The sequence below is a fragment of the Melopsittacus undulatus genome, chromosome 9 (assembly GCF_012275295.1).
Source record: "Melopsittacus undulatus isolate bMelUnd1 chromosome 9, bMelUnd1.mat.Z, whole genome shotgun sequence".
Taxonomy (NCBI): Eukaryota; Metazoa; Chordata; class Aves; order Psittaciformes; family Psittaculidae; genus Melopsittacus; species Melopsittacus undulatus.
In genome coordinates, this window is record NC_047535.1 from 17996494 (window position 1) to 18013735 (window position 17242).

The 17242-nt window shown below is 38.5% G+C and overlaps 1 protein-coding gene across 1 annotated transcript; it reads right to left on the reverse strand.

Annotated features, from left to right (window-relative positions):
• Positions 1-475: 475 nt before the first annotated feature.
• On the reverse strand, positions 476-16926 carry FAM81A (family with sequence similarity 81 member A). The gene is made up of 9 exons (XM_005145667.3): positions 16812-16926; positions 12999-13066; positions 11514-11787; positions 10615-10733; positions 4139-4268; positions 2862-2968; positions 1578-1713; positions 1006-1201; positions 476-615 (listed from the first exon to the last, which is right to left on the reverse strand). The coding sequence occupies exons 2-9, from the start codon at positions 13043-13045 to the stop codon at positions 476-478; spliced, it is 1149 nt and encodes a 382-aa protein (XP_005145724.1). The 5' UTR covers positions 13046-13066; positions 16812-16926.
• Between the last annotated feature and the right edge of the window lie 316 nt (positions 16927-17242).

A 17242-nucleotide genomic window follows, 5' to 3' on the forward strand; every position in this document is an offset into this window, starting at 1 on the left:
TTTGTCTCAAGGTGGAGCACCTTGCCAGCCTGATGTCAAATAATTTGTATCAACTTGTTTGTTAGGAAGGTTTTGCTGTTTGTTTTAGGCTTTTTTATTTTTCTTTTCTAAGGGGGGTGTGCAGGTGCTTAAATGTATATAAGCGTATACTTGTCTGATCAAACCTGTGAAACTGGAATGCCTTTAGCAAATCAGGTGCCAGCTTCACCAATATATTACTCCAGTTTTACACGGTGCTTAATCTCCTGAGAGCAACTAGAGTAGTGCAGTGGCAAATCAACACCTCATGCCTAAAAGCTTGTTGTCAGCTGATCTATGAAGAGCTTGCACTTACCGCTTTGAGTAAACATACGGACCTGTGCAACGGCAGCATGTCATTTGGTACATGCACTTAATTTGGATTACAGACTGGAACAAGATTGCAGTCTGCCTATTTAGCCAGGTAAACATTAATCTCTTGGCCAAAATCTTGCGGTCATGGTCCAGCCTCTCCCCATGTTGGAACCTCCTGCTTCAGTTGGTGGATCTGCTTCTGTAGGTCATCTCTGTCCAGTTTCATTTTCGCTTCTAGAACTTGCCGTAGAGACCCAATGCTCTCATAGATAGCTGCAAATCCTAATTGCAGGTGAGAGTTAAATCAGTTCCTATTCAAAAGCAAGGGTATTGCTATCTAGTAATAATGCTAGTAAAGAACGTGCTTCCTAGGAAGATAGCAAAAGAAAAACAGGACTATAACTCTGTGCTGATGGCAGAGCTGCACCCAATCACAGCCACCCTATGCCTATGTGTGCTCTGGGGAGATCAGTCCTAAACTAAAAAGATGTCACCTCTTGTTGTGAATTTCACACTCAGTGAAAATCCTTTTTAGTGCCACAGGTGCAGCCATTACCTCTGCCCCAAGAGTCTTTAAACTACCCAATACAGGCAAAGGCATTTTGAATATTATTATAGGTGGCTCACTGTTACCCCATTTCAGAATAAAGAACTTAATAACTGTGGTCCTACCGGCATTAACTTCAGCTTTCATTTCTTTTATATCTTCATTTATCTCATTTTGAAGTTTGCCAATGCGAATATTTATCTTTTCTTCAGTCTGTTTTGCTTCATGTGCTTCCATGGTTATCTTCTGTATTTCTTCTATTTTGTCAATTTTCTCTGCCATTTGGTTGAATTTCATCTCTATAGCTCTTTCACTCATTTCCTGGAGATGGGAAAAGAATTTTAGTAATTTACTCTGCAGGTGAAATTACACTGGTCTTTCCCAAGTATACAATAGATATTAATTTAATTCTCTTTTATGTGGAATTCAAAATTGAAAAGAATTATTTTTTATTAAATGGTTTAAACAGGCTTGATTACCATAGGCTAAAATACTGATCTATTAAGAAGTGATCAGATTTATTTGAAGACTCTCAGCCTGTGGGGATGTTAAATTTGACATCAGTGAAGAGAATTATACAAATTTTGAGGTCTGAAAATGTCACCCAAATAATATCTGCATTATATCATCTTAGATATTAATGATGCTTTTGAGCACTTCCTGCGAAGTGCTATTAGGACATTTGAACAAAACTTACAGTTTTTTCCTTGAAAGTAGATGAGAGTTGGTCTGTCTTTTGCACAAGCTCTTTTTCAATCCTTTCATGTTCCTGTTCCAACCAGCTTCGTGCAGACAAAATCTGGCTGCTGAGTTCTTCAATAGCATTTTTTAATCTAAGAGCATAATAGAAATTAGCAGACACAAAAGAGAATAAAATTTGGTCATTCAGCTGTGACAGGTTTATGAACATGTTTGTAAAAAACATATCATGGTAATACAGTATATGCATGACACTGTATTAAGGTGAATCCTCGAACTTTTAAGGCTACTAAATTGAATGAGGTAACATTGTTTTTTGCAAATAAAGATGAAAGAGCACAATAAATATCTGAATATTAATATATATATTCATATAAATAACAAGTAGTTATCACAACGTTTTGAGATGTAGTAGGTACAAATTCTTTGCAGCATTGAAAACAGAATACAGTCATCTGTTCAGATTATAATCTTCAAGTCCATAGGTCTTAGATCTGAACAAAGATTTGATAACCATTTATTTTAGAGGCAGTGCTGGTTCATACAGCCACACTTACATTGCCTATCCCCAGATCAAGTTTATACTGACCAGCTCTGCCAGTGAAACTGTTTCTTTAGAAAGTCGGTTTTTTTTCCAGTGAATATTTGAAACCTGGATCTATTCTTTCATCTAGTTTGATGTAACTGATAAGATTGCATGAGGCTGGCAATAAGCAGTAAGGAGTGAGGAGGTGGATGGCGTAAGCTGCAACTGCCACTGAGTGAAATGCCTGGAGAAGAGTTAATATCTGAATTGAGTATATCCTTATATAATGTCTCGTAGTTGCACAGTAGCTTATCATTAATAATTTAGGTATTTGAGTTATAGATTTGTATTTGAAGCCAATTTAAAGCAGTAACACTTTGTGAATGCTGTGCCTCACTTTCTGGTGGCTTGAATTGAACTTTTTGTCTGCACTCGACAGCACTTGTTGCCTTGTACAAAAAGGCCACTCCTACAAAAATCATTATTTGTGTTCTTTAATGGAAGTTCTGTCTGAATACTTAACTGGGGACTTAGTGGGCTTTTCAGAATTGCCTGACCACATTAGGGACAGAATTCTTGTTAAAAGCAAGTCCTGCTTGACGGCCCATGTGCTTTTGTAATATCCGTTGAGCACGCATACATATTAAAACCGGTTCGTGCTTTAATAGACCTGAAGATTACAACAGTCAAACTTGGAAAACTGAGGACCCTTTCTTCTAAGGTGCATGACAGCAGCCAGGTTTCTCAAGCACTCACTTCATATCCAGAAGGTGGAGCTGTTGGTTGCTCTCTTTGTAGGCAATCTTCAGCTTTGCTTCTTGTTGCATTATTGATTGCTCTACTCTGCTCAGAAGATGAGAAATCTGAAACAAAATTCAGAATTTACAATTTTTCAACAGCATTTAATCACATTCTTTTCTGGGACGTTTTCATAACGGTAGAGGGGATCTTAAAGAAGGGCCGGTTTTGCTACCACTTCACAATTACAAAATTTGCATGTTTTACTTTATCATGAAAAATATATTATCTTGCAAGATGAAAGTACCAATATTGTGAAAACTAATTTTTCACCCATAAAGAATTTGAATAGTCTTGCCTTGAAAGCATCTGCAAGCTCCCTCTCCTTGAGGTAGCTGAATTTATATGATCCATAGGCATCCATGTTGCCACATAAGCAGAATAAACAAATGGCAAAGCACTCCACCAATACTGAGTGATAGTCTTTATCAGGTCATGTATAGTGTAGTGATGAAAGTGCTGGGTTTAGTTAGGATAAGTCATTACTAGCGGAAACTATTTTTATTTTTAGAAAACCTACTATTTTGTTCTAAAAGATTCCTGATAATATGCTCCTGACATGCATATATACTGCACTGAGCCTTCTGAGGAAGGTAAAATACATTTTAACCATTTATGTGCTGCACAATGAAGATGTAAATTACCTCTGTTGCCCAAGAAAATGGGAATGGCTCGAGAGGAGCTATGAAGAATCCTTTGCTTTAATGTTGTCTCTGCTTCTATCTAGTTCTTTAATTCTTATACCCAGTGGAAGAGAAACCTGACAGACACATCAATGGATTCACAGAACCCAAAACCAGTTTTGTTTTGCAGACCTTCAAAAATTGCGATTAAATACATATAAAACCATCCTGGGAAGGCCAAAACATACAGGGGAAGAGATTGATGCTTGCACTGTTGTAGTAGTTTTGTAGAGCATCCTTGTGTTCACATTCCAACCTCAAGAAGATACTCAGGCCAGTAATCATTGACTTTTGCTCATTCCTAGAGTCTTTTCAGGTGCTTTGAAGTACTAACCCCTTCTACACAGCATACTAAAGGACCTTTTTTCAGTTAGACCAGTACAATAATGCAGCTAGGTACCAATATTCAATCTAATAAGGACTGTGAGCAGATACACCTCTCCATTTGTAAATCTGTGACCTCCCAGGATAATAACTAACAGTAATGGAGTCAGTGTGAATCGGACTATAATTCTTACCCATACATGGATTGCTTTGGTCTAAATACCGTACCTGTATTTCTGCTTCTTTGATTTTAGATTCCAAGATAAGCTTGGAGGTCTGTTGGTCTTTACTTAAGCTCTGAAGTCTTTCATAGGTAATTTTATGTTCTGCAGACAGTCTGGCTAACCCAGCATCACACCTGTATGAATAAAATACCAAAGCAACAGCTGAAAAGACTGTAAGGTCCAGGCTTTTAAAGTTACCCATTTTAGACTTGGCATTTCTGTGAAATTGTTGGCTGTCTAGTGAAACAATGTCTTTTGAGACTGTAAAAATGGTGATAGAACTCATAGTATTCCATCAACCTACTCCCAAATGGGACTAGAAGTCAGATAGTCTGACACATACACTCCTATCTTCTTGGCACTGACGTAACATGTGTAGACTGTATTGTTATCATTCAGGGGAATCACATTAGAAATGCAAAGATGCAGAATTTCAATACCATCAATTTTGTCATACTCCAAAAGACATCTGTTAAGGTGTGTATGATTTCGCTTACATGATTAGAAGCGTAAATAATCAAGGACTATTTTTGCATTATTGCAGTTCTGTTTCTCTGAGTTTTGCATTCTTATTTTTATTTGTGAAATAGCAGTATACAATTAATATGTGTAGTAAACCATGCAGCAAATTTTACAGTTATTAGACTTTATTTAAGTAAAACTGTCATTGAAAGAAAAGGCAATTTTGTCTCTCAAATGAAGTGCTGGAACATAATTCTTGTTTCTTTTCTTCACACTGGAACTTTTTTTTTTTTATGCTGTAACATTTTCAGGATAAATGTACTATGGAATATGTGCATTTTCTACCACATTTCAAAGCTGGTCAGGTGAATTCCATCTACAGTAATACAACAAGGGCATTAGCTGAGCTATAAAAATATAAGTACTGTAATTTCAGGAGGAATACCTATGTGAAGTACAAGCCCTGCATATTTTTTGCTAAGGGAAATAGTGTTATTGGCAGTGTTAGCAAATTTGATCTATGAAATTGATGGAGAACAGACAGCAGTTACAATTTGAGGGAGAAAAAGTCAGTAAAATTAAACAAGTTAAGGCACCTTAAGTCATTACCTAAACCAATGACACATTTTAACCTCTTTTTTAGTCACATTTCAATTTAAAGCCTTTCATTTCAACATGCATTTTCATCACCTCGGTTACAGTAACTACCATTATCATTAAACATGAATTGGAGATAGCAGCTAAAATGACAAATGGAGCATCTACTTAGTATTACAGTACAATTTCAGTATAAAAATAATCAGTAATGCAACATACAATCATAGACATTGTAAAACTTGTGAGAATTAATTTCTGGTTTAGCAGTTCAGCATTGTGAGAGCAATGGGTAATATCAGAGAGATTAGTATGTAAGAGACCAGTTAAGGTTTACATGGCAGTGAACCATGAACTTTAGGTCTTAAAAGCAGGCAGTTTCTTTAGAAAGGTGAGAGAAGCCAAATCTCTCCATGTTGGTATTATCAGAGAGAATCAGAGGAATGAAATAATCTTGCACCTGGTCACCAAAAGCCTCTGGGCTCAAAAAAAAAATGGTTAACTTTGTTTCTCTGAGGCGTAACAGAAAATACAAAAAGCAACTGTAGCAAATGTAAACAACAGGCATGTATAATTGGTTTGAAGGCAAATGAGCAATTCGGGTTTAATCACAGTGCACCTCTCCTCTTTGTTTGACTTGGTTATGGGACCAAGGGGGTCATACAGTTGCATGGTAACTGGAACATTAAAATTCTGACTATGTTAATTCACTGTCAGCCTGGTATGTATTAATCAGATTATTTTGGTTTTCTACAGGGATGCTGTAGTTGGCAATCTTTTAAAAAAGTTGGACTAAAGCTTAAATTCCACTGTTATGTAGGTATCCAGCTAAATTTGGGGAGTTGCTAAAAAACAGTATTCCATTTGAAGCAGTGAAAGAGAAGTCTTTTTGAGATCTATTTATATATATGTATCTATATATGTCAAAATGTGTATATAGTACACACTCACAAACACCTGATCAGTTTTGACCTGAAAGAAAACATTAGTGTCCTGCAGACAAAGAATGAGATTCAGATATATTAGTTATGTGAGTATACACTTTGAGTTAAAAACTTAAAACAATTAAATAACTTCAGTCCATGCTTCCACTAGCTTTCAAATGGTAGGGAGGCAATAATACGATGAATGTGTGGAAGACCGTGGACTTTCTGACTCGGGTTTCTACTGCATGATGGGTGAGAAGAAAATGAGCAATCTAAACACAAGGACACATCATAGTTTGGAATTTTTCCTCGTTCAAAAAAAAAACCCAGATAAATAAAAGGCACCAAGAAAGGTATGTTTCCATCACCACTGAACTTCCCACACCCCTGAAAGTTCTGCTTTGATAGTTCTCTATAGATTTAAGTTAAAATGACAATAGAATTCTTCTTAAAAATAGAACTGAATGTTTCTGAACACTGAATTTAAATTCATGGGTAATCTAATCAAACTGTCTATATAAATTAAGCCAGTAGACTGTGGTTATAGATGGAAGTTGAAAACAGCTTTACAGGTTTGGTCATTTTAAAAGCACAAGGAAAGAAATGAGAAATATATTAAGATTTCTAGGAAGAATATTAGTTTAAAAAATATAAGAGCTGTATATAAAACCATTTTGTACAAAGAAATACATAATAAATTTGTCTTCATATCTGAAATGCTGAAGCTGGCCATACAAACAACCCAGTGCAGTTTTTCATATGTGATTGCACAGATGCACTATTGAAATGGGGCCAAAGATGCACTAGAATGTGTTCAGTTCACCAATGTTTGATTTTGGAGTACATTTTCTGAAAGCTCTGATTGCCAAGCTGTATGCTCATGTGAAATCAGTAAACGAAGAAGAAATTGAGAGATTTCACAGTATTATTCTCATTTTCAGAATACAGTTTAATCTGAGGAACAAGTAATGTTTAATGTAAACAGTGAAATTACAAAACAACTGCTTTCCAAGTCAGAGAGACAAAAAACAGTAGTTATTTTCCTGGCACACTGAGGAGTATTTTTGTTGTCTTTGATCTCTATGAAATCAAAACACAATGGTTGCTCTATTCAGTATCACCAGGGACTAGATAAAGCTGAGAACTACATCAATACTCTGCAGCAGGATGCTATCTAAATATACTATAATGGTACATACAGATCTTAATGTTCCTGGTTTAGTGTAACAGGAGATGTTTCAGTTTAAATATGAGTGTTTCACTGACAAGTAGCTGAAGAACAAGTAGTGAAAAGCAAGTTGATATGTGTAGGGGATCCACTGGGCAAGAACAGCAATGCTGGTAGCTTCTGACTAGCCTGGATCAAGGAGCCCAGATCAGTCCTCATGATGTGCATCTCCTACACAGCAAGTAGCCAGAATGCAGCAGGTTTGTTATACTTCTGCGGCTCATGAACGCAGCACATCCCAGATGCATCAGACTCATTTTCTGTGCAGTGTAGGAAAATCTGCCTACATGTAATGAGTCCAGTGTGTCTGAAATGAATCAGATCTATAATGTATATAAAAATCATCTAAATATGCCAAGTAGGCCCAATCTGAATGTGCATAGCTGTCATTTCTCTGGATGTTTCATCTATCAGGGAGCTTCTAGAGACAGCTACTGCTATAGTTCTGACCAGGCTGCTGTATCTAACCTTTCCAGACAAATTATCATAGTCCACAAGTTATTCTCTAAATAAAAGATAAGGCAGTACTCATTACTGTAACAATCAAATATCACTAGAAATAGAATTAGTAAATCTGTATTATATAAAATTGCCAACATCAGGGACAGGAGACTGGAGTAATGTATCTGTCGACATCTGTCTAATTTTCTGCTGAATGTGTAACTGAATTCAATAGAAGTCATATTTTTCTGGAAGTCAGTAATTTTAGGAAAATGTACAGCATCATTTGTGGTGAGCACTGCAGTGATGCTCTACAAATTCAGCAATAAATTGTGCTTAATGAGAAATAGCCCAGAGACATGAGCTGTAATATGTATTCAGTTTTCTTCTGATAGTGATGTTAGTTGATTCTGTGGTGCAGGTAAGGTCAACTGTGAGGCCTGTCCAGATCTCCCTCTTCCAGAGCTGTGGATAGCATGGTTTTGCAGCTGTGCATCAGAAATGCATGTGCACGTAGGGATCCCTGTTCTCATCACTAAAAGCATCAATCCTTAAGAAATAATGAGACAGTTGCTTGATTACATATTGACATGTTACAGAACAGTTGGTGTTAGGAAATAAACATCAAACTCGCCAATATTGAAGTTGAATAGGATGTTTAGTGCGCATGTAATTACTGGACCTGAAACTTGGCCAGCATCCTGAGATTGACACTAAAATTATTACAGGACCAAAAAGCTCAGACTCAGGTGATTTGCTGTCACGTGGCACATATAAACTGATTCACACTGATTGTCCATCTGTGTGCTTCTAGCCTAGATCAACTATGACGTACTTGAAGTTCACTGCAGCGTGAACCATACATTGTACCTTGAGTGTGGCTGTAAACTGCTGCATGGTAAGCTGGTAACCCACAGTAACTTGATCATGTTCCTAAGGTTCCACTCTCTGAACTCATCTGAAAGATATCAGGACTAGATGTTAAAGTTAAAATTACATTAAGTGAATTCAGCTATTTTACATAAGGAACCTTGGCAAAAGTAATCAGAAAGTGTTTATCCCAGGGAATGCTTTTATTAAGTGTCTGTACAATGCCAGCAGCATAACAAACTGCCAGCTTGATTATGATCTCCAGATACTGCTATAATAATTCACATTCTTTCTCAAAGTAGAGTATGTCTGTAAATAAAGGCAAATAGCTTTCTTCCATGGAACACTGCTTTAGCTTGCTTTCTGATAAAGGGAAGCTTATTTTCTTCCTCATGCAGAGAGAATATTTTTAGTGTAATCACAGAATCACTAGGGTAATACTGACTAGAAGGTAACAGTTAAAGGACAATAAGCCAATTCTCTTAGGGTAGTGAATACAAATAGCCAACATTTTTTGCACAATCTAACATAAGGCAAATTGGTATAATCTCATACAATTATCAGATAAATTGCAAGCCAGGCACAGTACATGGGTGTTGCCCCAAGTAAATAAAGGAAGAAATCCTGGCACAGCCTGTGCTAGTCCCAATACCAGTCACCTTAGCAAGTACCTGGGAGAGGCAATGGTCCCATGGTAAAGCTTGTGCCAGCATGTGTTTGTTAGCTTGAGTTCTGTTATTGAAAGTAAAGGCACTATATTTGGCTTTAGAAGTTGTCAGTAACTGTGTTGTTCCAAACATGGACTTCTCTCAGGAAGTAGTATGATCTCAAACTGGAATTCTTAGGTAAAGAAGCAGGTTAGATCTAAGCATGTAGATGTCTCAGGGGTTTATCAGTGAAATAGCTATATATCTGTGTATATATCTCTATATATTTTTTTCAATCAATTTTATTGTTTGACAAAATAAATGTCTACTTCATTTCTAATGTCTAGTTCATTTATGCACTAAAGGATAGTGCAAAGCAGAAAGTAAAAGTTCTCTCAATAAAGTTCTTTACAAAATGGGCTGTGTATGTTAGTAGGAACTGCAAAATACCCCAGTAATTTATGGGAAAACTTTAGTTCAAGGAAAATCCCTCCTGATTATTTCTTTTGGCTGTTGAAGGTTATCGCTAAATCAGTTGAAGTACAGAAAAAGAAAAATTAAAAGTTATCTGTGCAATATAGACAGTAGGTCAAATGCAGGACAAGTAGACTTCCACCAGTTATGAGTCAAACTAATTTAGGCCAGATTAGGTCCTTTTTCTGTAGCTGTGTATATAATCTGTCTGTTGTGTTCAACTTTACAAACAGTTAAGCAAATGTTGTTAAACTGGAGTTTGTAAATGTGTTGTTGATAGCACAGTGTGAGGTCTGTGTAGTGGCACAACTGTAATCTGGAGTTTCAAGTAGCCTGTAAACCCTCTATTATTTTATAATTTTCAGTTCCTTACATGTCAGTAGCCCATGCATTTTTTTTTTAATATGGCTAACCAATAACTGAACACACAGGTTTTTACTTCTAAGACATATGCAAAAAATGTGCAACTATTCTGTTCTTTACAAGTGCAGATCATTCCATGCTGCCTTTATAATTGTGCTAATTTTTTTGTTTCAAAGACAGGCCAGTCCAACCATAGTAGTCTTTAAAGCTGAACCAAATCCAAATTCCTAAGGAATTTCACGTAATTTATTAAAAACTAATTTCAGGAATTTCAGGAATCAAGGATAACATTGTTATGTTTAACACATAATACTGGAATGCAAAGGATTACTATTCATTTTCTTGAAAACACAGAGCAAAATTATCCCAGGAATTTTGCCAAAGTTGAACTCAGCCCATTGTCATTAACATTCATACTTCAAGATTAAAACAACATTAGCTTGTCCCCAAAATATACTTCTGTGCTGACTTTTACCTTGCTACTCTTCCCCGAAGATCTCCTAAACCAGAAAGCTGCCGCATTTCCAGACTCTTCAGGGTAGAATTTGTTCCATAGCTGAGATTGTCTCTGACACGTATCTGTTCCTGCAGCATCTACAAAGTATTCATATGCAAATACAATCTCAGTATGTCACATTTAACATACACTTAAAATGTCACTCATTATTTTTCAGTATTTCATAACATCAGATACTATCTTTTATTACTTTATTAAAGGCTTTGTTTTGTCTTGAACTGAACCAGACACCTTTTCGGTCGATTGTTGCTTTTTTTTAATTCTCAGTGTCCAATCTGCATATAAGTACCATAATATGTATAAAGTATGACTTGACAACAGAATGGAGACTTAAATATTAACTTTTATCCTTTTATTTTCCCCACCACACTGTTGTTGCTAATTGCAGCAGAGGTCAGGCATGAAGCCATGTATCTGCATGTGATTAGGTCATAAAAATGAGCAGTTGTGTTTGGCTGCTTGGTGTCATCTTTAAGTTGGAAGTGAAAGAAGGTTTATTACAGAGCTAAGGCACTTCATGGTGTTTATACAGAGCAAGCTTTGGTCTGAAGTTGAGCTGTGTATGAGTGTTGCATTAATTCATTTTTTTGAGGTTTTCAAGTGCAGCTTTTCAAAATAAGCTTATTAGTACCACAAAGGTTTCTGTGTTTATATGCTAATATGCTGTGCTATCTTCATAGCCACTGAAAGAATTATGCAACTTGCAAGCAGTTTTTCAAGTTACAAAAACAATTCATAAGCTTGCAAGATCTTTAGACCTTGTCTGAACTTTACTTATCCTGTGGTAAACTTTCTTATTAAATCAGAAGGAATAAGTGGCTGAGAGGCATTAGTCCTGTGAAAAATTCTTAACATACCTCAATGTCCCGATTAAGCTGCCTCACTATTGCCGTTATGTTTCGGATATGTTCCTCCAAGAGTTGCCTAGCCAACCGGTCACCCCCCCCTTTGTTCTGCATTCTGTGCAGAGTGGAAACAATGTCCTCCTTAATGCGAAAAGCGTGTTCCACAAGAGCCGCCGTTGTTTTCTCATGGCTTAGGATTCTGTCTTCCAGCTGATCCACCAGGCTCGCAGATGCCAGCGGGACCGCTGTCAATGCCTGGCTATGCAGTGCTATGTTTCGAACCCGTCTAGTGAAGAAGAATATCCACATATTGTTAATTTCTCACACACAACTCTGCAATGTCTTTCCACTGGAGAAAGTGCAATATTACCTTAGTAATAGTATTGGGGAGAAGCACAAAATACTTACAGAGTAACACACTTCTACAAGTAAGTGTTGGCTACTGTGTCTATCATGTACAAAAGCAGGTCAGGCTCTTTTTCATATTCTTTAAAGAAGCTTAAAAAAGCAAAGGGTCTTAAGAAAAGGACATTAGCATTATAAAATTAGTTACAATCCAGAGCTATAATTTGATTAAGAAACCAAATTGAACCTTTCTATTGTATTACAAAAGTAATGCTATTTGGCTCTACAGTTTTCAGGCTTAATCAAAGCAGTAACTGCAGAAGGCAGATACTGTAAATTAAATGGAAGCAGACTGAGATTAAAAAGGAGTAGCTTGTATCCATTCATTTTTTCAATCTTTATAGCTATTCCATAATAAAGCTTGTTCCTTCATGTCCTGCACAGGACCATATGCACATGTCCTAACTGAGAAGAGACCAAAATTATGACTAGCTTCTCATAGTCTTGGAAGTCAAATTGTCCTCCAAAATAGCTTACATTGGGTACCTTAAATAATTGTCTAGATTTTTCAAGAGTTCTGCACTGCATAGCTTCCATGGAAAGCAGTGGAACTCATGGGTGCTCAAAGTAAAAATTAGGCTGCTAATGCATGCAGTCTTTCCCTGCTGCTATATTCTGTAAAAAGCAAAGAAGAATTTCTGAAGCATAAGTGGAAGATACAAATTCAACCCCACTTTGAAAGATGAGATGGTTTTCTTGGAACTCTGATTTACTGTGCATTCTCCATGTTTCCTATTAGTGAGCCAAATTAACAGTTTACTTTCGCCATGATGACATTGATAGAGATGTATGAGGACTCCAGTAAAGGTCCCTTCTGACTCTGAAGGTCTCTTCTGACTCTGAGTTTTTGCACTTAGCCCATACTATTAGAAGACTGGCTGAGTATAGTGTTCTTGGACTTCTACCAGGTTAAGTAAAACCTGAGTAAGGAATTGTGATTTGGGCCATGATTTGAATGAATCTACAGTGTTTCACTTTGCTTTGCATACTAATGCCAAAGTCCCAAGTCACAGCATTACTATATATAGGGAATTGAGAGACACATAATACTTTGCAATATGAAGATTTTATTTTTTACATTCCAAACTGTACCTTTCAGAGGGGGCAAGAGTTGGGAAGATTGGGCTTCGCTGGGCCATTTTCTGGTCAATAATATATGTCTGTTGAAAAAGTACACATTGAATTATTTAATAGTTTATATCTGGCACTGAAACAACTTAATGCTTCTGTTTTAAGTGAACCTTTAAGTAAAGTTTAAGATTATGCTGACAGCTTTGATCTCAGAATTCAGATATTGCTTATGGAATAAATACAGATAAAAATTAATACAAAAGAATAGAAACAAAAAAAACTGCTAAAAAGCTTTTTTTTTGTAGGGAAAACAATACTCTTGAAAAAGGCATGGTTGACAGCCTTGAAACTGAAATCTGCTGTTGACCCACAGAACTAGTTTGGCAGGACAAAGGCAAACAAACTTCTTGTCCCCAATCTCCCTGCTGGTCTCGGACATCATTAATCAATCAATAAAAAAGTAAGATCAACAGGATTATCATAAAGCTTAAAAAAAAGGTATTGGCTAGAGAATGGAGTAAAAATATTTCATGACACCAGATTTTTTGGGCTATCTTTCCGGTAAAAGCATTGGCAGTCAGAATCCTAAATAAAATGTGTGACATCAGCATAGTTTTGCAAAACTGAGCCTTGCATTAACCTGTCTTCAAATCTAAATGGCCACATTTTATATTGTAAATATGTGATAAGAATATAAATTCTGGTTTTAATTTTAGACATAGCCAGCCAGACTGTGACAGACATTGCAGCAGGGCAGGTCTGTTAAGTAGCTTCAGAGGAACATTTTGGATATCTTACTGTGAGACCAGGACATGGCTAATAGCTTTGTTCATTGATAGAAATCAAGTTAATGAAAAAGATGGTATCCTCAATCAAATCCAACTATTCCACCTTATATAAAACAAATAAACATTAACTACAAGTAGGATGAGCATGGCCTGAACCTGAATTACTTGGGAACCTAAAATCTTTACTGAAAACTAAAGGCCGATGTATGAAATGAATTTTGCAGTTGCTAATGAAATCTGGTGTAATATGCTGTACAAACAGAAAAATAGGGTTATTGACACGAAATAGTCAAATACTGATGGTAAAGAAGTGATAGGACTACCCTCAGAGATCTCAAAATGCCAAGCATGTTTGTGCTTTAGAAATGTATTAAAGCACTGCCTAAAAGCAGAGAGCAAACATTGTCACAGTATGTGTGTTCTATTTATAGCACAGTGCTTCAGAAACTACAAATTAGAGAAAAATAGTTTTGAGAGAAGCTGGGTTGCTGAGCAGCAGTGACACTAGACTGCAATTCAGAAGGTCTGATTCTAATTCCTTGCTCAATCCCTGGACAAGTTGTTTCTGTATCTAGTGATTCTATTTCCCTTTATGGAAGACAGAGATACCTTCCTCCTTGTTTAAGTTCTTGCATGCCTATAAGTAAAAGGCACAGTATAAGAGCTGGCTATTTTCTTGATGAATTCTGCTTTCAAAGTCCTGCCCAGGCCCTGACTGTCCAGTCCTGCAGCCTGTTCCTCACACTCGTGGTTTCCCGGCTGCTGTCCTTTAAACAATGGCATCGCTTTGCAGGGCATCCCTGCTGTACGCAGTGTTACACAGTACAGTAACCGGGCACCTCTCTGTAGATCTGAGCTCATTCACTTCTAATCCTATGAGCTGTAATGTGTTTTACTGATCTTGATGCAATGAAGCATTTAAACACAACTTAATTATAAACTCAGGAATATCCCACTGATTCAGAAGAGCTATGCATATCACAGCAGCAAAGCACTGGATGTTACCTAGAAAAACGAAGAACAAATATTAAAGTCTATACATCTAGCAGTATCTTAGTGAAATATGCTTTATAAAAACCAGCCAAACAAGAAAAAAATACTTGACTGGATTGTACTAAGTGTTGTAAATAAGTAAGTGTTGTAATCTTACAACCTTCAGTATTCCTTTATTATTGATTGAAAAAAATAGAAAATGTTTGCAACAGAGCAAGCATAGGATTGCTTGAAGGTTTTACTTTTTTTCTGACAGACTGCATTAGAAATGCAGCTAAATGCAAATGTCTGGAGAAACTGTGCCTATGAAACTAAAGTTACACAGATGGACTCTCATTCATTCGTTCCTGCTGACTGAAGTACATTACTCAGTACAACAGTGAAATACCCCATCATTTATCAGATTTCTTGTTCTCATCTAACATGCAGAAAGGATGTGTTAAGACCTTGCTCAGCAGTTATAAAAAAGCTTTTCTGCAGTTTGAAGATACTTACAGTAAACAATAATGGATTAGGTGTCAGAACTAATGACAGACTCCCTCTGTATGGGAATAATACTGATTTAGAATCATAGAATAGTTAGACTAATAAATATAAAGGAACAAATATATTCTGTGCCTAGATTCAGAGGAGTATAATTTCACATAGCTCTGATTTTAGTGGCAGTAAACTGGAATCAGCTTGGATACTAGTTCAAATATGGGTTTCAGGTGCTTTATATTTTTTACGTTATCTCATACTTAACACTACTATAGCAATTTAAGTCATGACATATTAGCCAGTAATTTTTGTTCATTGATTTAATTTACTGAATATTCCAAATATACTTGTCACATGGACAAGATTTTCCCAGTTCTAAATGGTATGCCTGATTGCCAAAAGCAAGAGTTCAGCTGATACATAAGGCAGCTTTTCCATACGAGCATCTGTCACCTCTTTATTATTTCTTCATGTCCCTGACATCAGACATGTAAAAGCTTGGGAAAAAAACCCATACATGGGACATGCTGAAGAAACACTTTCAGCAATGCAAAGTTCATTCCTTGCTATTTGTACTGTGGCATCCCTTGCCCACTTCAGCAGACTGCCTCTCATGTTTATTTTCTGTGGGTTCTCCATTTCTCCTGTTTTGAAGGATAATCGCATCTGTAATGTTCAGTTCTCCATCTTCCATGAAAACCTGTGTCAAATACTTGCTGTAATGTCAGTGCACGTCAGAGCAGTTTTCACATTCATTCTCACAATATGCCTGGGTGGTGGGAAAGCATTATTTTTCCTGAAAATACTATTTTCCTTCTGTTGCTGCTCAGGAAGTGAAGCACGTGGGGGCTACGTGACTTGACACAAGTTGCATGGGAATCGAAGCAGACTGAAATACCTGCCTGGGCAAACACTTTAATCACTTCTGAAAATAGAAACCACTTCGGTTGCTGTACAGTATGGCAGCACTGCCCCGGAGCCGCAGATCCTGATGTTACACTGGAGCACTTTGGGGCGACATTTTGGAGTACATGAGAAAGCCCCTGTGTCACAACTCGGCAAAAAGATGGGTCAAAAACTGATGTATCAGTGCGTCACGTGAAACAAACCTTTGCAAAACCCCTCTGCGCTGCCATGACGTTCTGTGAACATGAATGCGGTGTGCGGCGGAGTGCGGGGCGGGGGCTCCCCCCTGGCAGAGAGGGAACCGTGCCAGCTCCGAGCCCAGGCTAAGGGTCCTCTGAGAAACGCGCCTGCTCAGGTGCTTGGTGCTAACGCAGCCATGCAGCATTCGGGGTGCGAGCTGGGACCCTTTTCGGCGGCACGCCGCGGGGATGCTCCGCTCCGCCTGCACTCGCCTCGCCCGCGGCTCTGCCGCGCAGACAAGCCCGAGAGCGCCGGGGGCACCCCGCGGTGCGGGGGTCATCGGGAATCGTGGTGAGGGCTGTGAGACACGGGGTAGGCGACAGCTGACAGAACACCGCGGCGCAGACACCACTTTACGGCCATGCAACACGGAGGGACAGAGTTGGGACAGACTCAGCGGCGGGCGCAGGGCGCTGCGCGCACTCACCCGTGCTGGATCAGGGCAGGACAGCGCTGCCCATCTTTCCCTGCATCCCAGCGGCCGGCTGAGCCCCGCTCCTTAACGCGCTGCCGCCGCTAGACCAGCCGTTGGCGAGCCTTCGTGACTGCCTCCAAGTAGCCGAGGCGTCCGTCCGTCCGTCCGTCTGCCCGTCCGTCCGCCCGCAGCGCGGGGCCTCCGCCCGCCCGCCGGGCTGCAGGAGCGGGGCGGCCGCCGCAGGCCGGGCTGCGGGAGCGGTTGCCAGGACGCTGTCGCCATGGGAACGCGCTCGCTGGGGGACATTGCCGCGCGGCAGCCGCCGGGGGGGGGCACGGGATGGGAACACGTGAATATTGCAGCCTCCAGGACAACCCCCTCGGGCCATCGCTTCCGCTCAGGTTGCACAGCGGTGCGAAGGAGGAAGGGAGAGACCCCGCAAA

Bases quoted from the DNA above. Each gene is read 5' to 3' on its own strand.
- FAM81A (XM_005145667.3), bottom strand. From the start codon at position 13,045: ATGGCCCAGCGAAGCCCAATCTTCCCAACTCTTGCCCCCTCTGAAAG. The intron at 1,714-2,861 runs GTGAGTGCTTGA...TTATGCTCTTAG, and splicing joins CTCCACCTTCTGGATATGAA to ATTAAAAAATGCTATTGAAG. The intron at 616-1,005 runs GTAGGACCACAG...ACCTGCAATTAG, and splicing joins GAAAGCTGAAGTTAATGCCG to GATTTGCAGCTATCTATGAG.